Here is a 22781-nt window from a genome sequence, read left to right as displayed (position 1 = left end):
GGCTCCGTTCGCCCCCTTTTTTGCGTGAGAGCAGCGGTGCCCACGCGCCCCGCTTATTACGGGCGCCATGGTCATATGACTTGGAGAATAGCTGTGTGGGGGTGGTTGCCGGTGGGGGGGGGGGGTAAGCGTGGGCCGCTTTGACACCCCGTGGATTAGCACTCGACCGTACAAATCCCTCTAAGAGTTGAGGCAGTGGAGCAAACTTCACCGCCAACAGCGCGGCCCGACAAGCTAAACGGAAGGTTCGGGGCCGGACCAACGACCGAGCGACTGACCGACCGACCGGATGACTGACCGCTTCTTCTTGCGCTGCAGATTTCTGGGAGGCGATCGATCCACTTCGAGGAACCTTGTGAGAGGGACGGCGGTTGCAGACGTTGTTGGATGCACGTCGTACCGAAGAGGTTTTCGCGAAAGTTTGCTTTGGTTCTCCGCCACTTTAAGTACGTTGGTATGCAATCAAAAAAATGTGGTCAGAGGTCAATCATGCCACTGGAGCATTTAAGCCTTCATTATTTTCAATTAAGATCAGTTTTACTTATCAATAGGATTAACACGTGAAAAATTCTTCACATTATTATATACCGGGTGGACCGGTGGTACAGTGACTAGCGCGCTGCGCTCTGAACATAAAGATCTCTGAGTTTGATTGAGGGCCATGGCTAACATCAGTGGTGAGTGATAACTGAACCACTCCTTCACCAGCCCACATTGACCAGCGTGGGGAAGTATGGTCAAACATGACCGAAAATGGCGTAGATAGGACTTCCTCCAGCAGTGAACTGACAAAGGGTTGTAAATGAATGTCGTCATAATTTCTTAAATAATAGTAACGAGTTGTCTTACAAATTCTACGTCGTACAGGCACAAACGCGTAACCTGCACACGAGACTGGGATTCTTGACCCTGCGTGACCCACAAACGGAACTTGCCCCGTGCCCCTCTCTCCGTAGGCTTTGCTCCTTCAGTGATGCCGAGATACCCTGGCAATGAATCCGGGACAACTTCTCGAATTCACAGCCCCATTGCCCATGAGTCCTATTATCCGGGGCAGCGTTAGGGGTCGGTGCGAAACCACCAACGTATCCACGGCCCTGTTTCCTCCTCAGGCGTTCTCAAGCGATTCGCAAATGTCAGCTTCTGTGCAGTCTCACATTGCGGCAAAGTCAAGCGTCGATGGGTAAAGGTGCAGCCCTGCAATTAGCTGCTGCTGGAAGGTCTCCACTAGAGAGACCCCTGCACCCCCCCCCCCCCCTCTGAGGGTCTTGGGCCTACTCTTCCATCCTAGTCAGATGTTTTGGAAGAGGTGGTAGTAACCATACTCTACCCCACCGCACATGACCTGCTGATCGACCAGCTCTTAATACGTCCATGGAAAACGTTTCATACAATTAAATGTTGATCGATCGCCCTATTACGCTTCCAAAATGGCGTTTCCCAGCAGCTTTTGTTTAGGGAGGCCAACTCAGAACTGCTTTTGACGTCTGGGGTCTCATCAGCGGGGAGTTGTCAGTTAAACGCATGCTGCTGAGTCGCCTGATGTTCGAGGCAAACAAAGTAACACGTGAAGTCAAAGTCGTTGGTGCTCAAATGAGCAATGGGACGGTGCTCATCTCCTGTTTACACCACAAAGCCAGTGGTGGAAATTCCACGTCCCTATGGCGGGGGTGAGGCTATCCAGAGGACAACCACTGTTGACTTCCCCACAAAGCGCTTAACACTTTATTGACCGTGGAGGGATGATGGGCTTAGTCAAACCCCAACCAGAATATGAACTCGCAACCTTTCGATTCAGAGCACACTAGACATGCCGTGAGGCCTATGCGGCCCAAAACATAATGGGTTCCATTTATGTATCCAAAATGTAAAGTATAACTCGATGGTCTTGACTTAAAGCTTTCTTGACTGCAGGAATTCATATTCTTTGGGTCTTTTGGTAAAGTCATGTAGATAGGTTCAAAGATCGCAACACAAGCATGTTGCATTTACCGAAAGACCCAAATAACATAACTCGACGACTTGGATCATCCTGTCCAAACCATTAACATCCACTGTGGTCTTGAGTGACACTCGAAGTGATGTTACTGAACTTGCCTGTTGGTCAGCATTAACTCAAAGTAAACAAATCAACTAAAGTGCTGGCGTTTTTGTAGGAAGACATCTTTTGATGTAATCCGCATGAAAATATCTACAGAGAAGCATCAAATTGGATAATCGGGTTTTTGTTTTACATCCAAATTCTTTCAGACCTTGCAAGTGTGAGAGCATCAGCTCTGTGCATCCGTCCGTAACACCGTAACTCTCATGATGATGATCCAAATTTGGGTTGGAGCTTTGGTTGTCAAGTCGTGTTCTTGTAGGGCAAATACTTACACGATCTGGGGCTAGAAATACCCACGGGATCCCAGTAGACTGTTGACGATGACGTCACGAAGGATAAGAAAGAGAAGGCGGGGCTTGAGAGACAGAGCGAGAGAGAAGGGAACGCCCAGGAGGAGACGGTTGGTGACGTCACCGGATGGGGCGGGGCGATCGGGTTGCTTCTTGACGGGATTTGGAGTGAAGTGTTGGCACGCAGGGTGTGCGCGCGTGGAAAATAAAGAGGAGTGTGTCGTTTCAACCTTCGTCTGGTGGACTCATGGTATTCCTAGTCGGATATTAGCCCATTGAAAACCGATTTGAAGCTTTCGTGACTGCAAGGATTCATATGCTTAGGTTTTTTCGGTAAAGTCACGTAGGTAAAAAATTTAAATTAAAATCACGACGTTTCGGTGGAACCGTGACGGTTCCACCTGAAGACGGAAGCTTGTGTTGCCTCCGAAACGTCGTTATTTTTATTTTACTTTCATTAATTTAAATTTTTTACCTACGTGACTTTACCGAAAAAACCTAAGAACATTGAAAACTGGCCAAATTGCAGGAAGAGTTTCCTAAAACTTGGAAACACAACCTCTAGCAAAAACGACAGCTCAGTGGTGGCGCGTTCACCAGTGTAGAGGTTCACAGTTTGGAATGCGGCAGGCTGCCCTGGTTAACGCTCTTTGACTGTATGGGCCGTACAAATACAGCACCGTCGCCTTCACGGTGCACATGAACCCTTTCCCGTTGCGAGACGTCTGCAAGTTGCAGGGTGGGTGGGGTGTCCCCGTTCACCGCTCAATCTCGGAACGTGCAAGCGGTTCAACGCTAATTTTATTTAGAGACGCATATTGCCGTTAGTTTTTAAAGATATTGAACTCTACTCACCGCACGCAGAGAATTAGCGACACAACCGCGCTCTGTAATAGCTGGCGCCAAACTGCCGCATGGCCTTCACACTCTTAGGTTCTTTCGGGGAAGTCACGTAGGTAAAAAAGTAATAAATGAAAATAAGTAAATTAAATCACGACGTTTCGGAAGCAACACAAGCCTCCGTCATCAGGTGCAACTAATTTTTACTGGAGCAGTTACACCTGATGACGGAGGCTTGTGTTGCTTCCGAAACGTGATTTAATTGAGTTATTTTCATTTATTATTATTTTATTATTATTTTACCTACGTGACTTTACCAAAATAACCTAAGAGTATGAATCATTGCAGAACAGGTCTGTCGGGAAGACAGCTGTCTTCCCGACAGACCTGCTCTTCACCTGAGGACGGCTGCTTGCGTTGTGGCCGAAACGTCGTGAGAATTATTTTAGTATGTTTTATTTTTATTATTTTATCATTTCCCTTCTACGTGACTTTACCGAAAGAACCAAGAAAGACAGTCGCTCATCCACAAAAATCCCGGTGAGGTTGCGTTGGCTCTCTGAAGCCGATGCCGAATAAACCGATTGCAGACATCGGTTTCGGGTCAGTGCTGGCGCCTAGCCAATCCGCGCCGGTGTCGGGACCGTTGCAATCTCCGCTCGTGAGAATTGCGTCGAGTAGACCCGGGGGCCTGCGCCGTTTCATTTTCGTTTTAACGCGTGTGTCCATTCCCGAGCCTCAGTACAGGATCTCCAGATTTGTTGGCTCATTTCCCGGACATGGGCCTCATCCCCCCTGAGCCATCCCGTGACCTCTTAACCTATTTATTTTTGTTCATTAATAATAGGAAACAACTGTTAACAAAATCAATTGCGCAACTAATTTAATGTTTTTTTTTAATGTCTATGTATAGCTTGGTGTCGTGTCGCTCCCTTGCAATGGAGCCCAGCGATCCACAGGCGATATCTAAACGTACTGATAACAAATACGCCGGTTAACGGAAAGGCCTCTCCCATGCACGAAACAAATGCCCCTTCACCGAGCCACCTCTCTGCCACGATGAATTAAGCGACGGGCTTGTGTGAGCCCTCTCGCATCTGTTAATCCACCAATCGCACCAGACTGCAACCTGCTGGGAGCTTAATAGAGGCTCACACGATGTTCCCTAATGGAGTGGGCAAAAATCTGCTGGACTCTACAAGTCAAGCAGCCTCCTGATGTGCACAGCACTAATGGCCGAAATTGAGTCAAAACATTCGTGCAAATAACAGCTTAGGACAGAAACTCTTATTTGGTTGCAGGGGAGGTGATGGCGGCATGGAGGGATGGCCTGATTTTAGTTAGAATGAAATAATAAATAATAATATTCATCTACAGCCCTTTGTCAATCAACTGGTGGATGTGTGTCTCTCCATGTCATGTCGGTTAAGCGAGTTGTTTCACCATACTTCACCATTTGGCGTGACGTGTGTTCATTCCAGTGTGACTATGGAATGCGTCTCAGTGCAGTTTTTGTCAGTGCAGCAGGGTTAGACATAACATAATACAGTTGTCGGCCGCTCCAGTATTGCAGTACAGGAGAAGTAAGTGCAACACAGCTGGGCTGTCCAATTATGTGAGTACAGCAATAGCCCGGGCTACATCGCGGATGCGTTCCTGAAATGTGCGACGACGAAGATTGAAACGACGTGAATCGCAGCGATTTACAGGGTAGGTGGTGGTGGTGGTCGTGGTGGTGGTGGTCGTGGTGGTGGTCGTGGTGGTGGCGGTGGTGGTGGTGGTGGTCGTGGTGGTGGTCGTGGTGATGGCGGTGGTGGTCGTGGTGGTGGTCGTGGTGGTGGTGGTCGTGGTGGTGGCGGTGGTGGTGGTGGTGGCGGTGGTGGTGGTGGTGGTCGTGTCGTGGTGGTGGTGAAGGCTGAGAGGCCACAGATACGAGAAAGGACGCCACGATGCTGTCACCGACGTAAGTGTGGATGGAGGCGACAGAAATCAAAATGGGACCACATTTCGCAATGGGTGGCGGTGGCAACTTGCCAGGGGACTCAGCACAATAGCCGACTGACCAAGCGAGCCAACCATCTCCTCGCACAAACTCTGACCTTGACCCTTTAACCGTAAGCCCCTCCTCCTCCGGCGTGTCGCCAGGACATTTTTACTTTTTTTTATTCCGTGAAAAGTGTCACTCCGTGTACGTTCCCGGGGGGGCGCGGGGACGGTGGGGGGGGTACTCTGTGTGACATCCTTGCGTGCCGCGACGCACTTTGAGCAGACGGCAGCGAGATCCGGCGCTGTTCGGTGAGAGGTCACGTGCTCGCCGTGCTCTGTGATTGAGCGCGGCTCTCTGTGCCGCTTTGGGTCAGGGTGAGTCAGTGTGTGTGTGTGTGGGGCTATAATGAAAACAATAATGGATAACGCACCTTCCTTCTGCGTCTCCACGTATACGAATGCAATGTGTTTTAGTCGTAGAATGTGTTTTAGTCATCGGTCTATTGGCTTCCTAGACCATATTGCCCAAAAGCATTTGTTGAAGCAAACGAACTCTGGACCGGTTTTTGTCCAGGATTTTCTTGCTTCAACAAATGCGAGTAGGACAATGACAACAGATTAGGTATTTGGATCTTCAGATGCAGACCGACCGTATATTTTTATCTGTTGTTACCCACAATTCTTCACATTAATGAGTTTGTGTAGATTGATAATAATAATAATGTCATATAATCAGGGGAAAAAACACTGACCAGTTTTTTTTTTAATCAGCGTATATTAACGGCTGTATAACAAGGATATTGTCCATAGACATGGAACAAAAGCTGATGAATCACACTTAAGATACGGCAAGAGGAACATGTGGATCAGAGGACGAATTTAAATAATTTAAAGACATATAACTCTGCCATTGAGACAAATGAGTGTGTTAAACCCAAGCTGCTGAAATTGTGCTCTCCCAGAAGACTGTAGCTGATGGGATGTGGAATAAAAAAAAAGACTTCGATTTTGTTTACATGGAGGGACAGATATGCGAAAGAGGCAGGAGCATGGTCTCCTTATTTATTGAGATATCATGGGCAGGACACATCACGACAATGGATGATAGCCGGTGGTCAAAACTAATAAGAGAGTGGCAACCATCGGATGAAACGCACCCAACAGGATGTCCATCATGGCGATGGAGGAATGAGATCAATGTATTTAAGAGCTACAAGGATCCTTGCGGTTGGGCGAGCGGGAGAGTGAGTGGGCTGGCGACCGTGAGAGTCAGTAGGCTGGCGGGCGAGTGAGCGGGAGAGTGAGCGGGGGAGTGAGTGAGCTCATGAGAGGGAGAGAGACTGGGCTGGCGGGCAAGTGGGCGGGAGAGTGAGCAGGCTGGCAAGCGGGAGAGTGAGTGGGCTGGGGGACGAGTGGGTGGGCGAGTGAGTAGGCTGGTAGGTGAGTGAGTGGGCGAGTGAGTGGGCTGGTAGGTGAGTGAGTGGGTGAATGAGTGGGCTGGTAGGTGAGTGGGTGGGCGAGTGAGTGGGCTGGCGGGTGAGTGAGCAGGCGAGTGAGCGAGCTGGCAAGAGGGAGAGAGAGTGGGCTGGTGGGCGAGTGGTCGGGAGAGTGAGCCGGTGAATGAGTGGGCTGGCGGGTGAGTGAGCGGGATAGTGAGCGGGAGAGTGAGTGAGCTGGCGGACGAGTGGGTGGGAGAGTGAGTGGGCTGGCGGGTGAGTGAGCGTGAGAGTGAGCGGGTGAATGAGTGGGCTGGCAGTCGAGTGAGCGGAAGAGTGAGTGGGCTGGCGGGCGAGTGAGCGTGAGAGTGAGCGGGCTGGCGAGAGTTACAAGTGAGTGGGTTGGCCGGTGAGTTAGCGGGCGAGTGAGTGGGCTGGCGGGCGAGTGAGCGTGAGAGTGAGCGGGTTCGCGTGCAAGCGAACGGGCGACCGTGCGTGCGTTGCGTGCGAGCGGCCGAGTGTTACCTGCGGCGCAGGTGGTCGGCGAGGTCTCCGCGCGGCAGCGCCGATCTGCCGCAGTCCGCCGCGAAGGGGCACGCGACGGGCAGCTTGTCGAGCAGGCGCCGCACCAGCAGGCTGGCGGCGCGGCACGCCTCCGGGCGGAGCGGGCGGCGGTCGAGTGGGCAGAACGCGCCCAGGCCGCCGCCCTTGCCGCTGCTGCCATTGCCGCCGCCGCCGCCGCTAGCTCCCGAGCTGCCACATCCACCGCTGTGCCGGAAAGAATGAAACGAAGATTGAGAGATGAACGACGCACGAGTGTTACCTCCGAAACGTCGTGATTTTTATGTTATTTTTTATTTTACTTTTATTAATTTTATTTTTTTAGCCACGTGACTTTACCGAAAAAACCTAAGAATATGAATCCTTGCAGTCACAAAAGCTTTAAATCTAGAAAGACGCACGAGTGCTTTCGTGATGATTGTTTCTGCTCTTTTTACGCAGAGAAGGCTCGCCGGGTCTCAAGAAACAATCTGTGTGAACGAGAGTCCTCCCAAGTCGTCACAGTGGGGGGTGCGGGAGGGCGATGTGGTTGCTATGTGTATTCCGAATTGAGTCATTTCCGTTGCATCTTTAAGCATATTTGCAGGTAGTTTGGGGTGTTTCCCCAATATCGGTTAGTTATGGGAGGAAACGAGAGAACCCAGAGAAAACCTACGTAGATGATGTTGAGAACTGAGTGGCGATGCTGCCGTGTACTGGTCAGCGCACTGGACTTGTCATCGATTCGATCTTCAAGCAGGGCAGTATAAAAACAATTGGGTAAGTTTTTTTAAATCTCCCATGCCCCCACCCCCCACCACTACCATACACTCTGTCAATCAAAAAGCACATTAATCAATAACAATGTGGCACTGCAAGGAAAAGTAGATCACAGGTGACGTTTCCGGCAATGGTCCTTCTTCACGGCACGCGATCAATCAGATCGCTCAGACTCTGGAAAAGGCTAATGGCATATCAAATACCATTAGGCCCTAGCGATCTGTAGACTACGAAAGGCATTTGACTCAGCGTGAATGGATGCACACATCCAGACGCTCGCAAAACCGGAGACCTCGATAAACATTCGGAATGGATACTCTTTAGTTCTTTCGGTAAAGTCATGTAGGTATAAAAAAATAAACATCAAATCACGGCATTATGTCGCACAAGCAGTGTTAACTCCACAGTTAGCAGAGCCCCCCTTACCCCCACCCTCTCCATCTATTATATGGTGCAGATAATACTTTTTTAATCTTAATTGTAAACTATTGAAAATGATTTAATAAAGGTGTCCAATTTGGGGGTGGGGGCCGTGCCCCCCGTCGGACCGACGCAAGCGGACCGTCTGTGTGTCTGTACTGTGCTATAAATACACAGGAGTGCTCCCTTGAAGTAAACCAGTGAAGCAAAACTTTACCTATGATGACGATGATGATGATGACGACGATGATGACGATGATGTACAATGGATGAGGCTTTGCTTACGGACAGAATGGTGGATTTGCTGAACATCCTGTCATTCAGGACCATTTTGATTGATTGGCATTTAAAAACTCAAACTACAACTATCCTCATGAGACGAGCAAATGAAACACGGCAGAGATAACCCTAAACAAACCTGAATAAACTTAGTTAACTTAACACGTAGGTTTTCTCAGACTATTGTATTTCATAAATGAGTTTTGGGCCATTATGTGGCCTAAGACAAAGACACAATAATGAATAAAGCAAGTTGTCGTGAGTCTATTTCGGTTTCGATGTTATCAACCTTCCCTTGTGCGTGCTGCGTGTGCGTCCTTGTGTTGGGAAACGCAACATCAGGACGACAATTTCCGTTCAGCCTGTGCATGCGTCAAGCCTCTCCAGCAGCATCACAAAAGTGGGTCAAATTGTCAACGTTTGTTTCGTTTCCTCTCCCCATGTCCTCAATGAGCGAATTGAGACCGCTTCTTGGAAAACCCTTCCACCGCGGCACATTATCCCCATCTCACCAAACAGCAGTGTGTTTGGCACAAACCTATGAAAGGATTTGGCTTTCAATTGAGCAAAAAAAAGCTTGCCTTGACAACCATTCAAGGAACAATTGATCCACACGTTTCGGATTTCATATTATTTTGGGTCGCAGATTTCGAATTGAAAGACATCGGCGGAACGTTTTCTCTCCTCTGAATGAGAGCGTTGGAATGACAGCGAGAGCATCCATTGAAATCAAGGTGGACACTTTGAACGGTTTACCTTCCAATGAGTGATCGTGTTCAACTTCCGAGCTCGAAGGGTGGCTCGCGATGCTAAGTAATTTTCACATTCAGCTCCTTGTCATTCCATCCATTTGCCTCCCTGCCACCGAATGCCTCTGAGGAGCCGCTGCTTCCCTCTGTGGCGTTCATTAGCTTCCATTCACGACGCAGCCCTGTTTTACCACGAGATATTTTTTGTTCGCACGCATTGATCGGCGCACAAATAATAATCAGAAGAAAAACAAGCAACTGAAAGAGCATTCACACGGCGAAATATCTGTGCGCGTGGAGGCGGGTGGAGGGGGGGGGGGTGTTTTAGTTTGAGAGGCTCTTGCATGTAAACCGCAGGACACGTGCGCGAACAAATTGCAAACAAATTCTCCGCTACCGGCCTCGTTAAAATAACACTGAGCCGACACGAACGTTTCCAGCCTCGCTGACGGACTGCGACGCTGCTGATAATCACTCACCACGAACCCGTACAGCCCGTTATGTCCATCCCCTGCTGAACGAGGGCCTCCCGACGCATTGCGGGACAGGAGGGATATTTGGCCATACTTCACCACACTGGTGAGTGCGACTTGGTGGTAGAGGGGGGGGCTGCGGAAGATTGAAATTTCCTGCGCTGCCCACAGCACCTGCAGCACCTGTTGCTTGCGGGTGGCCGGCACCCACCCAGCGGTTCGACGCTGCTCATCTCGGCGATCTGACGCGATGTGGCGCATCACCGTGCTCCACAAACACAGGGTGTGCTTCGGCATCGGGGGCGAGTGTGCGTGCGGCGAATGAGCGCGTGGACATCGACAGGAAGAATATTCGTCGTTTACAGCCCCATGTCAATCTGCTGCCGGAGGAACGCCCTCCTCCCTGCCGTGCCGGTCATCTTCTGCTCTGACCGCCTCTTAGATGCGTCCACGTTGTGCGTGTGTCTGCATAAACACTTGTGATTCACCATCGCCACGGAAGTTCATAATAAGCCTCATACAGACGCTGTCTTTCCGACAGACCTGTTCTTCACCTGAGGACGGCTGCTTCGTTGTGGCCGAAACGTCGTGAGAATTATTTTATTATGTTTTATTTTCATTATTTTATTATTTCCCTTCTACGTGACTTTACCGAAAGAACCAAGAAAAAGAAGTCTCGTACAGTAATGAGATATCTAAAAGAAAACGGTGCACACGTGACCCGTGTCGCATCTTCAAACAGGAGAGCTTCAACAAATGTCTTCACTTTAATTACAATTGGGGGGAGGGGGGGGATGAAACAAAACAAGAAACACCAACCAAGTGGACGCAAACTCGCGAACGGTTCAGCCTACACGTTGGGCCACTAATGAAACGGCGCGACACAATTTCTCCGTGAGAGTTTCACGCTGTCAGAAGATGCCTGCCGTGCAAACCCCCCCCCGCCCCCAGCACACCCATTAACTGCAATCATTTTCTGTGACATTTGCACCAGTAATTAGTTTCTTTTCCCTCCGAGGCATGTTTTACAAATTACAAAGATCGCTCCGGACCGTTGCGATGCTGCAATACTAAGTGTTGTCCGCACTCATTGCTCGCGAATTAATTGCGGCCAAGAAAAATACAAGTGGGGGATTTCATTATTGTACAAATGCGCTCAAGTGGAGAATTTTTTTTTTCATCGCATGCTTATTATTACTAATAATTACGAATAATAATGATAACAGGCGAACGTAGGGAGAGAGAGAGAGAGAGAGCAAACGAGCAGCAGGCTCCGAGAGAGGCTTGGCTTTTACCCCAACCAGCGTTGAGAGAAAAAGTGAGAGCGCGCGAATTTCCATGGCAAAATCGGACGCTGCGATATTTTGAGCCATTAACGATGAAAGCTGCTCATTTAATTACCGCTCCACTTCGACAAGCAACGCATTCGGTGCGGGTAACTCATTAATAATCAGCCGCCGCTTGCTTTTTTTTTTAACTACTTCACCAGTTTTCTCATCGTTTTGACAGATGGTGGGACCCCCTTCTTGTTGAACAATAAGCATCCAGCATTAAATTTCGATTTAAAGCTTTCGTGACTGCAGGGATTCATCTTCTTGGTTCTTTCAGTAAAGTCACGTAGAAGGGAAATAATAAAATAATAAAAAATATAACATCATAAAATAATTCTCACGACGTTTCGGCCACAACGCAAGCAGCCGTGACTTTACCGAAAGAACCAAGAAGAAGCATCCAGCATTTTACCCCCAATTCACCGGCACTCGCATTTCTAGCGGCGAACAGCCGATGCGCAACAGACACGCGAGCACGCATCGCACGCAGCGTTCAGAAGAAAAAAAAAACGAATTTCCGAGAAGTAAATTGGACGGCGGTGATTATTGTTGGTGGCATTAACCTAAGGAAAACTTAAGCGAGATATGAAATGTTCTCACGCTAAGAAGAAATGTGATTAGAGGGCTGTATTATTATTTGTATGCTTATTATTTCAAAAAGAATGAATATGTTTAAGCGTATTGGGGGTATTCGTGTTTTTTGCCTCCTGTGGCCAAAACACAATTGCTGCTCCAGTGATTTTCTGAATGAGCCTTCGCAGTTAATTCTTTTTTTTTGTTATCACTCTCCTGCTTTGACTGCATAAAGGACATTCTTCCTAGCCGGCCAATTTTCACCGGCTGTGTCAGTTAATGAATTACCTTAAGGCTAATCTGGGTGCGAGCACTGAACATAACCTCAACCTTGTACATTTTCTTGGCTTAGAGAGGTGATCTAAAATGATTTGCGAAACGTTGGCGGAATGGAGTGGGGCTAGTGTAGCGGTCAGCACGCTGCACTACGAACCCGCCCACCTAAATTATATTCCTGCTCGCGAACAATAACAGTGGCATATATTTGAACCGGTCCTGGGCCTTCCATAGGTCGACTTAGCCTCAAATGAGTACCTGGTGCTGTGTGAACATCAGCAATGGGGAGACAAAGGCAGCTGGGCATGGTGCTACCCACCCCCTCGTGTGCCGTGCTGGCCTTCATAGGTGCCCGCGAATAGCACTTGCCCCAACAATTCGTTAATAGCTATATGGGGCATCTTTGTCTGTGTTCGTGTGCACGAGAGAATGCAGTGGTGTGTGATGAAGCACAGTCTCTAAGCAGATGGACACTTTCCCAAGCATTTACTGAAACCTACAAAACGTCTCAAGAGCAGCAGCAGTAGCAGCAGGCAAATGGGTGGTCTATTAACAGATGACAATGGCAAAGGTGCAACCCTGCAATTGCTGTGCTCACGCCACTGCTGGCAGAAGGGCCTCCAACTCAACATTGACCAGACGCGTTGGAGGAGGCGGGTGTGCCCACCCTTTGTGCCACCACGTGCGACCCAGGCCAATCGACGAACCGCACGTGCACAAACTCATGCTGCTGTGTAGACAGAGGTGGGGGAGGGGGGTGACCCCGTGAATTTGCTCCCCCTTGTCTCGACTGCAGCTCCCAGGAGCCGGGCTCGAATCGCCAACCGGCAGATTGCAAGTGTGCTGACCGTTTACGGCGTCAACAGCTCCCGGATGCGGATTTGACCGTGCGCAAGTTGCAATCGCTCTCCCCCCACGCTTGTTTCCTGCTACAGGAGCCGAGAGTTGGCTGTCGTAAGAAGCGCCGGCTTCACTCCGTATCCATTCTCTCCCGGTGCTCATTAACATTGTGCCTGTGCTTGGCGTGGGCTTCTCATTGGCCACCGTGGCCTCTCGAGTCTCGTGCCTGTCTTTGTGTCTCACTCCACTTTCCCCCTCCAGCTTTTGATTCACCACCTTCCGTTTCAGCTCGGCTCTCCTCTCTGCCCTTAAACTTCCACTGCAGAGCCTCCCACACTCGTAACCCAGTGTCCTCACCCCCCCCACCCCCGCATGGCCCCCCACACACCCCTCTTCCACCACTTTGCCCCCTATTCACTGTTAACAGATCAGAGGGGCTTTTCTGAAGGGGTTGAAGGAGAAAATGTGAAGGTGGGAAGATTTATATTTAAAAAATATTTTAAAGGCTAAGTCGGGGTTATTATTCGGTTTCTATTCCCTCCGGTAAAAATAAAAAAAAATTCGCTCAGTGATCTTGTAGCCTGGATACTGACATGGAATATCTCGGGGTTTTGTGTCACTCCCGGAGGGAGCCACCAACGGGACCATTTAGCGGCGGAGCTTCGTGGAGCGTCCCTGGGTTGTGAGAACGGCCCCCGTGCGATTATCCTCCGACCGTTCCGCAGCACTAATGCAGCGGCGGATCTGATCATTGGCCCGCTTAATGGTCTAATTGTGCAGTATTGACAACGTTAATGGGATGGGGGGGGGAGGTGGAAACAATCAAGAACATTTTTTCTTCATTAGTTTAGAAACTAGGGGCGGAGTCACTTAACGCCCTCCACCACAGCAATGTTATTAATCGTCTCGGTTACTCGGGAGTATTTTTTAATCCTTTATATTAAGTTCGCTTGCTTGCGTGCTTGCTTGCTTGCGTGCTTGCTTGCGTGCTTACGACCGTGCAAATCTTTCGGTCGTTTTTTAACCCACTTCCCGTGATCCAATCGAGCTGACATTTTCCACACAGACTCGTTGTGCGCGACAATTAATGTTCGTGAAAAAAAATTCCCAAAATTTTACACTTTTTAGGCAAAAAAAAATATTTTACATATATTCAAATAGAACTCATTCATGGCTTTGGCTGAACGTCACAGTGTAAAAGCCCAGAGCGTAACCCCTCCACAGGCCGTGGCGGAGTAGCGCAGTTGGTAGCGCCCTCGCTTCCCATGCCAAAGGTCGTGGGATCGATCCCCGCGTCCTCCACAGGCGAATATATTTTTAAATCCTTTATATTAAGTTCGCTGCCACGCATATAAAGGATTTATAGTGAAAAACATTGTTTTTACGGGTTATACTTATTACGCTTTACATTGCGGCGAATTGTTAGTGAAAAACATTGTTTTTACGGGTTATACTTATTACGCTTTACATTGCGGCGAATTGTACTGCCTCTCATGGCTGCAGAGGGGTGATGTTAACCTCCATCCTATATTTTTTTTGGGGATAGGTCACGTAAATATAAATGTGTCGTTAAACCTGCCACCACCCGACACAGCTAATTAGTAAGGTTTGTCACGTAAACAGAACGTGGCCAATTCGTTACTAGTACAGCACACCGGTGCGTTGGAGAGCAAATCCACAACATTTACAATTGTAACATTTACAATTGTAAATGTCACGTTATGTTTACGTGACAAACCTTACTAATTGGCTGTGTCGGGTGGTGGCGGGTTTGAACGAACCATTAATATTTACGCGATCTAACCCAAAATACCTCTATTATGGATGATATTAGTCACGAAAGCCTACGTGTTAAACTGATGTCAACCTCTTCCATACAACGTATCATGATCAGCAGTCATAGTTCATCCAGCAGTGGATGCTTCCACCATCTCTCTCACGGCCTTGCAAAGTCACAATCCATTCTCATTCTAGAATGAATTATTTGCACGCTTTAGAAAATTCTGGAAGGTTGCTCCATGTAAAATGAATTGCATATATTTTTAATGACAATTTTCCAGCGATCTGCATTTTTATTGCTCCTTAAATAAAATGCATTGTTTACTAATCCATTTATTTGATTTTTGTTATCCACGTAAATTAAATCTGTAAATGGATTCAATTATAAAACTAAACTAAAGGCATACATTTTTTAACACGTGATACATTTTTGATAATGTATAAAATAGAATAATGTATAAACCTTATGTCAATAACAAAGCAAAACGTATTATGTAATTCGAGCCACGTGTTGTGAGCCAGCCGGCTCAGTTGAGGACAGAACATCTCGCAAACAGAAGGTTGGGAGTTCAAATCCTGGTTAGGCGTTGATTTTCAGCTCATCATCCCTGCAGGGTTGATAAATTGATGACCACTTTGTGGGGAATTCAACAGTGGTCGTTCTATTGAGACACTCGCCCCCGCCATAGAAATGTGGAATTTCAGGCACAAGGCTTAAGTCTCTGAATAGGAAATGAACATCACCTCAATGCTCACCTAAGAATGAAATCACTTTCACTGTTTGATTATCGCGAGCTATAGAATCGATATCGAAGATTCGATGCATCGTTGTTCCACCCCGAGTGGAGCCGTCCACTGCTTTGGAAGCTTTTCTCATGGTGGAAAATCACCATCATCATCATCACACCCTGGGAGACAACGCCATCTGCTCTGTGTTTCATTTGTACGGGTCACGCAAGACGACAGCAGTGGCGTTGCTGCTTCGTGTATCAGCTCGGCAGACCAGGTTAGAGTCTTGACTCGCGGCACGCAGCCCGAACGACAAGTAGAAACGTAGTTTGACTTTTGTCCACGTCTCCCTTGGGCGTAAATGCAGCCTCAATGGTGTAGACTACCTGTTGCGACGTGGTCATTATCGGCCCCGGGGAGGGATTGAGGTTGTAACGGGAATGGTATTTACTTTGATATCGTTTTTTGTGTTTTAATTTTGTTCTTTGATTTTCATCAAAGAGGGACATGTTCCACTGATCAGAGCTTTGTGACGTCCAGTTAAAAGGCATTTTTTAAGCATTTGTCAATCCGTACGTACAGACATTTGAGTGTTGGGAGAGCTTTCTCAACAACAACAGCAACAACAACGCATGAGAGGGCTTTCTCTGGATGCTCACGTTTCCTGCCATGTAATTAAATTAGCAAACGTCCCACAATTCATAACCATCATGAAAAGCAATACCGGCTCTGAGTGAGCTGTTTCCCTTCTGTTTGTTGTTGTATCGTCTCTTCCCTCCCATTTCATCCCAACCGTAGCCAACCCTAATTGCCACGGTTGACTACGTTAAAGTGTAAAAGAAGTTCAACATACATACAACACGTCATGTTGTCAAACGGTCCACAGAAGCGGACACTACCGAGCTACTTCTGAGATCCAGTCAAGTGGCTTATTATACACACTAAGAGGCAGCACTCACCCACCCTCCCTATCACTTTAAGATGTTTTTTTGTTCATGTTTTTGTTTTTTGTTTGTTGCGGTTGCACCCGATTCAAGAGCCGAATGGCTCACAGGGCTATACCTAATAAATGAAACTTGAAACTTTAACTTGATTAGTGATTAATGTTCACTAAATGACGATACAATATATTTTTGGGGGGGGGAATTATCAGAGCTGGAAATTACATGAAAAACCTAATTTTAATGATGGTTTTTTTTCTTTGCCAGTCATTGATGCCTACGATAAAATCGAACAGCTCAGTACTAACAGTTCGGGGCTCTGACCTCTTAGTGAGGTTATATGGATCAATACATTGTTTACAGATTTATGTTTTTTTGTTGTTGTAAAAGTGGACAAGCAGCACCACTAGTGTGCTTTGTGACGCTCAACAGTATGGTCATCCAAACACTTTACATCACAAAATGAGAGACATTTGAATCTGCTCCACGTTGCATGGGATGAAATTCAGAAAGCTGATAATGCAATTACAATACCAACGTGGATTTGTACAGCAACGAAACGTGACGAGAGGCTGTGAGAGAAACAATGACGAAGATGCGTATTGTACAGTGCCGGCATATGTATGAGAGGCAGTCATAGGCCAAGGTGAAAAGGAAGCAGTGGCAGATCCCAGGAGGGAGATGTGGGGTGATGGGGCAAAGCCCCCCCCCCTCCCACCCTGAGACCCAAAACAAATTTTATTTACATTTACCATGAACAAAAAATACTGTGAATGGTTTCATTATAAATATTGAGAACGTTAGGGTTCAGTTGAAAAGCTTAACAGTTTGAGACCACCGCACCTTGGGAGGTTTCTAAGTCCGCCTCTGAAAGCGAAGGACAGGCGGTGGGGGCAGGAACCCGTCGGCACGAACGGCTGCGTGGGTGGGGAGTGAACTCCAAGCGGAATCAGAATATCTATTTACACTGGAGGAATCCGACGAGCTATAAAGCTCTTTTCGACAGACGTTACGACCACAGACAATACAAAAGCACGATGTGAGTGCAAACTAATGGAGAGGTATATTCTTAGGTTTTTTTGGTAAAGTCACGTAAGTAAAAAAATTAAATTAATAAAACCAGTATATATACAAGGACGGTTTTCTTGGAATTTCTCGTGCTGTGACGGTTCCACCTGAAGACGGAAGCTTGTGTTGCCTCCGAAACGTCGTGATTTTTATTTTACTTTTATTAATTTGAATTTGAATTTTTTTTACCTACGTGACTTTACCGAAAAAACCTAAGAATATGAATCCTTGCAGTCACGAAAGCTTCAAATCTAGAATTATAGGAGAGGTAAACAAATCACTTAAAACAATGGTGTGGGGGGGGGCAGCAGGGTAAGATGCTTCCCCTTGCCCCCCCACCCCTCTCCCCCACCAGGGGCCCGACCACTCACCTGCTGGTGGCAAGCAAGAACCCTCGGAGGCAGCGGGCACAGTACGTGTGTCCGCACGGCGTGTCGGTGGGCGACACGAGCGGCTGCAGGCAGATGTGGCACGTGAGGTCGTCGTCCACCTCCTGCCGGTAGTCGTACACGTGACCCTCGGCCGCCGAGTGCAGCTGCCCGCAGTCGGGGCACAGCGCGAGTGGCGGCGGCGGCGGCGGCGTTGGCACGGCCGCTGTCGCCGGAGAGGTCGTGCCGAGCGACACTTCCCCCACAGAGGGGATCGAACCGGAGGGCAGGATGTCGGCGTGCGATGCCGCGATCATCTTGGCCTTCTTAAGCGTGCGCGCGTTTCTCTCTCGCGTTGTTGTTGCTGGCGTCGTCTTCGTCGTCGTCGTCAATCGGCGACGCGATTGTTTACGCGCTTATTGCAACGCACGGAGGCGAGATTGGAAACTGGGGCCGATGTGCGGGGCTTGTCCAGAAAAGTTACGTCTCTAAGAGAGGGATCATTGCACGCACATCTTCAACGTTGCCGCGGTTGTTCGGCGGCCTCATGTTGGGAAATCGATGCCGCTAAACTGGGCTCTCAAAAGTCGAGTAATATATGTACATTGGTGATGACAATGTTTTTTTTTTATATCTCACTGAAGATTATAAATAATGGTAGCTCATCAAAATGCATTTTGAGGTCGAACCCTCGCTGAAATCCCGTGTTGTTTTGATCATAAATATATGACTTTGGGTCGCTACATAATGCAAACTTTTTGTTCGCATTTGCCGGATGCGTTACATTATTTATAAACGAATAGAGATTGGTGGCGCAGGCAAAGTCACGAACGCGCACATTCCCATACTTGTGGGCAATATTTCACGCAAGCTTCCAGATTAATTTGTCTTCATTCTGAATTATTTAATCCCAATCCAGACCTGTGAAACAAAAAGCAGATAGTATCAATTTGTTTAAAATTGCTTTATTTACTTTCCATTAGTGCTTTATATATATAAAAGACACATCTATCCCACTTTCACGTGGTTACTATGCAGCGCTTTAATACAACAAGTTTCATGAATGCACTGCTCGAGCCTTTAATATTTTAGTCGCATTCATTGTTTTGTATTCGGGAATCGGTGAAAAAAAACTGAAAATAGTTACGTCAATGTTTAAACCCTGTCTCTTTCATGAAATTCTACAACGCGAAAATAAACGTTCGCACCTTGATGTTTGTAAACCAGTGGCCCGAATGATGCACCATCATACAATGTATCATTAATAATAGTAGGTGTTTCAATACCTAACAACAATATATATTTGCGAGAAAACATGCAATGTGTTTTTTTTTACGTAGCTGAAACGTGTTTCACATTAATTACAAGAAATGGCATGCAAATTGCCCAAAAAAAAGCAGACGTGTGAAAAGATTCAGCAAACCGAATGCAAAGGGAGACAGAGCAGCAGCAGCAGCAGCAGCAGCAGCAGCAGCAGCAGCAGCAGCAGCAGCAGCAGCAGCAGCAGCAGCAGCAGCAGCAGCAGCAGCAGCAGATGTTCTCGCTTCGAAGCCTCCGCCTTTGTGTGGTTATTAACTCGCCTGCCGGTAATTAAGAAAGATGCAAACTACAGAAGGTGAGCTGACGTTCCATCGCTCCAAAGTAAAACAAGAAACCACTCTGACAAATCTTTCAGCCACCCACTCAACCCCACGCAGCAACCTCGGCACGTGTCCCCACCTCCTCAACGTAACTGCTCCCCCCTGTAAGTCCACCTTCGCCACAACCTCCACCACCACCTCCTCAACGTAACTGCTCCCCCCTGTAAGTCCACCTTCGCCACAACCTCCACCACCACCTCCTCAACGTAACTGCTCCCCCCTGTGAGTCCACCTCCGGCACCACCTCCACCACCACCTCCTCAACGTAACCGCTCCCCCCTGTAAGTCCACCTTCGCCACTACCTCCACCACCACCACCTCCTCAACGTAACCGCTTCCCCCTGTGAGTCCACCTTCGCCACAACCTCCACCACCACCTCCTCAACGTAACCGCTCCCCCCTGTGAGTCCACCTTCGCCACCACCTCCGCCACCACCTCCGCCCCCGTCTTCCCCGTCCTCCACCGGAGCTCCCCCCGGTGCCCCGCTGTCTCCCTCTCTCTGTCCGCTCAGCCGATCCCTCCGTTTCGGCCACCACTCTGTCTTCCCAGCCACATCCCTTCCCCCTCTCCCTCCCGCCAAGCGCCAACTCCGTTTGTTGAAGGCGCAAGCTCCCGTACGTGCGTCGCGCGTGTGTGTGTGGTGTGTGTGTCTTGTGTCTGTGTGTCACGCAGTTGCGATTTTCAGGGATCTTTTAGGTTTTTTGTATTTTACTCACATTTTTTTCGACCAAAACGAGCACGCGAATGAAACCAGGGGTCCAAGGGTCGCCGCGTCGGGCGAAGACGAATGGACCTAAAACAAATCCCGGCTGAGATCTAAAGCAGGGAAGAGGAGTGGAGCAGAGAGTAAGAGAGGGGGGTGAAAGATTGAAGGGGAGAGAGTAGATAACTGGGGTAAGATGATCGAACCAATGCTGGACCCTAGCGTTATTAATAGTCGTCAATCCCTGCAAGAGAGACCTAAGATGTTCAAGCACAGACACCTCGTGCATCACGTGCAGCCAATGTCCCAAAGTGAAAAGCTCCCGAGCTCTCCAGCGTCTCAGTAATGGGTGTTAAGGGTGCTTAATGACAATGGCTGTAAACATGTCACATCGTGCATCTGTGGTGCATCAGTATCGACCCTGGCGAATTGAAACATTTGGTTCTAGATTTGAAGCTTTCGTGACTGCAAGGATTCATATTCTTGGGTTTTTTCGGTAAAGTCACGTAGGTAAAAATTTTAAATTAATAAAAGTAAAATAAAAATAAGTAAAAATATTTTTATTTTAAAAAAATATATTTTTTTTATTTTAATTTAATTTTACTTTTATTAATTTTATTTTTTTACCTACGTGACTTTACCGAAAAAACCCAAGAATATTAAACATTTGGGTTTGCGGCACGCGATGGTGACGTGCCCAATACCGCTTGCCACGCAAACCAACTTTTGCAAGCAAATTTGGCCAGCTCACCCCGAGCTCTCTATGGCCTGAGAGTGGAATTGTCTTTGTGTTTTTCGCCTTTTGGCGTCCTCTGGTCTAACATCGTTTGAGACGAGGCTCTAAAGAAGTCTGTCTCTGGTTTGGAGCAATCAGTTTCAAGGACAATTCATCATATACTACCAGAGCGTGTTTTTTTGTTTGCATGTTCACGTCAAGTATTTGTGGTTAATGCAGACATGACCCCTTGCAAAATTTCGATTTAAAGCTTTTGTGACTGCAGGGATTCATCTTCTTGGTTCTTTCGGTAAAGTCACGTAGAAGGGAAATAATAAAATAATAAAATGAAACGTAATAAAATACAATTCTCACGACGTTTCGGCCAAGCTTGGTGGTGTTCATTCAGACGCTGTCTTTCCGACAGACCTGTTCTTCACCTGAGGACGGCTGCTTGCGTTGTGGCCGAAACGTCGTGAGAATTGTATTTTATAATGTTTTATTTTTATTATTTTATTATTTCCCTTCTACGTGACTTTACCGAAAGAACCAATAAGATGAATCATTGCAAAATGTTTCATTTTGATGTTGTAACATCTCAACACCTGTTTTATTGCCAAAATTGGTAAAACCTATTCTTATTAATTTGGCCATTTCGACACGGTTGTTTTTGCGCAGATTTCTATTTGCTTCATGCTGTACATTTGTTATTATTTATATACATATTTTCGTCATGTTGGTGACAAAGGTCACTCTAGCAAAGCAGGCTCATCCTGGTCCCTTGAGTGCTCACCTGGTTACACAAAAACACTTGAAAGTTGTTTGGCACTAAAACGTTACCAAGGAATGCAAACATATATCACTCGATGTTTGTATCGCATATGAGTGGGAAGTCAAAAAATGTTTTCCCCTGACCACAAAGCCATCAGCAAAACTCAGCACAGATGTTTGTCCTTCCTATGTAGTTTCCAGCCAGTGTCACGCATTTCTGCCAACAATGGCTTAGTTTCCTGATGTCACTGGCTGGAAACTGGAGAGGAAGTCCAGAAAATTGTGGAAAACGTACATCTCCCCATCCTCCAGGATCTCAATAACATCCCTCTCCACCAACGCTTGCAGCCGCCCAAGCCCTTTTGGACCCATGCGCTTAACTTTCAACAATGCCACTTCAACACCGATGATGATGACGATGCTTGAAAAGCCGAATGCAGTTCGTAAGGAGTCACAGACAAACACCGCAAAACATCCCCTTGGCTTTTGGCCCTTCGCGAAGCTTCTGGGCCACAACTCCAAATCGCATCCACTGCACAAACCATGGTGGCGGCTTTTGGCTGCTGGCCATGGAACAAAGGCGGTCACTGCATCGCGCGCTTTCAAATGCGCTTTTGCGGCCGTCTGGAATTATCTCCTTCCAATTTTAGGAAACCACTGGAGCTATGCACTTTTAAATTTAGATATAAAAAAGCAATTTTAGGACTGCGTTTTGTGTTTAGTTTGTTGTCCTTCCCCCGCACCTCCGATTCGCACGGTTGGCTACGTACGGTTCGAAAGAACTTCGACATACATACATACATACTTACAAAAATCATGGCAGCAGATGCACACATTCAAAGTAAAACAAATGTTCCAGCGTGCAACTGTGGTCACCCAGAACAGACTGTGGAACGTACAACGACTCGATGCCCAATTCCCACATACCAGGGAGGCACCATCACAGCCATCCACTAAGCTACTCCTGACACGACGCCTCAACTGCCTTTCTGTAAAATGGTAGAATTGTTTCTCGTCACCAAAATCTGACAAAATAAGGAGGAGGAGGAGACAAAGGAGACTGCTACAGTCCAGAAGTCATGTTTTTTGGTTCTGAACCCAGGGCAGGACATCTTTGTCATTTCTAGACCTCTGTCTATGGAGTTGTTC

General features: G+C 47.6%; 2 protein-coding genes across 2 annotated transcripts in view; both read right to left on the bottom strand.

Moving 5' to 3' along the window:
* Positions 1 to 75, bottom strand: part of LOC144724107 (ligand of Numb protein X 2-like) — a 48850-nt gene extending 48775 nt beyond the window's left edge. The window contains 1 exon segment of the mRNA XM_078602989.1: positions 3 to 75. Coding sequence (XP_078459115.1) covers positions 3 to 75 — 73 coding nt within the window.
* Positions 76 to 7177: 7102 nt separating this feature from the next.
* Positions 7178 to 22781, bottom strand: part of LOC144723919 (ligand of Numb protein X 2-like) — a 36299-nt gene continuing 20695 nt past the window's right edge. The window contains exons 2-4 of the mRNA XM_078602694.1: positions 20160 to 20259; positions 17806 to 18723; positions 7178 to 7424 (exon numbers count right to left, since the gene is read on the bottom strand). Coding sequence (XP_078458820.1) covers positions 7178 to 7424; positions 17806 to 18119 — 561 coding nt within the window. The 5' untranslated portion in view covers positions 18120 to 18723; positions 20160 to 20259. The remainder of the gene's footprint in view (positions 7425 to 17805; positions 18724 to 20159; positions 20260 to 22781) is intronic.

This window comes from Lampetra planeri, chromosome 19, assembly GCF_965212315.1.
Source record: "Lampetra planeri chromosome 19, kcLamPlan1.2.h2, whole genome shotgun sequence".
Lineage (NCBI taxonomy): Eukaryota > Metazoa > Chordata > Hyperoartia > Petromyzontiformes > Petromyzontidae > Lampetra > Lampetra planeri.
Note: the sequence above shows the minus strand (reverse complement) of the source record. Positions and strands in the feature narration are given on the sequence as shown.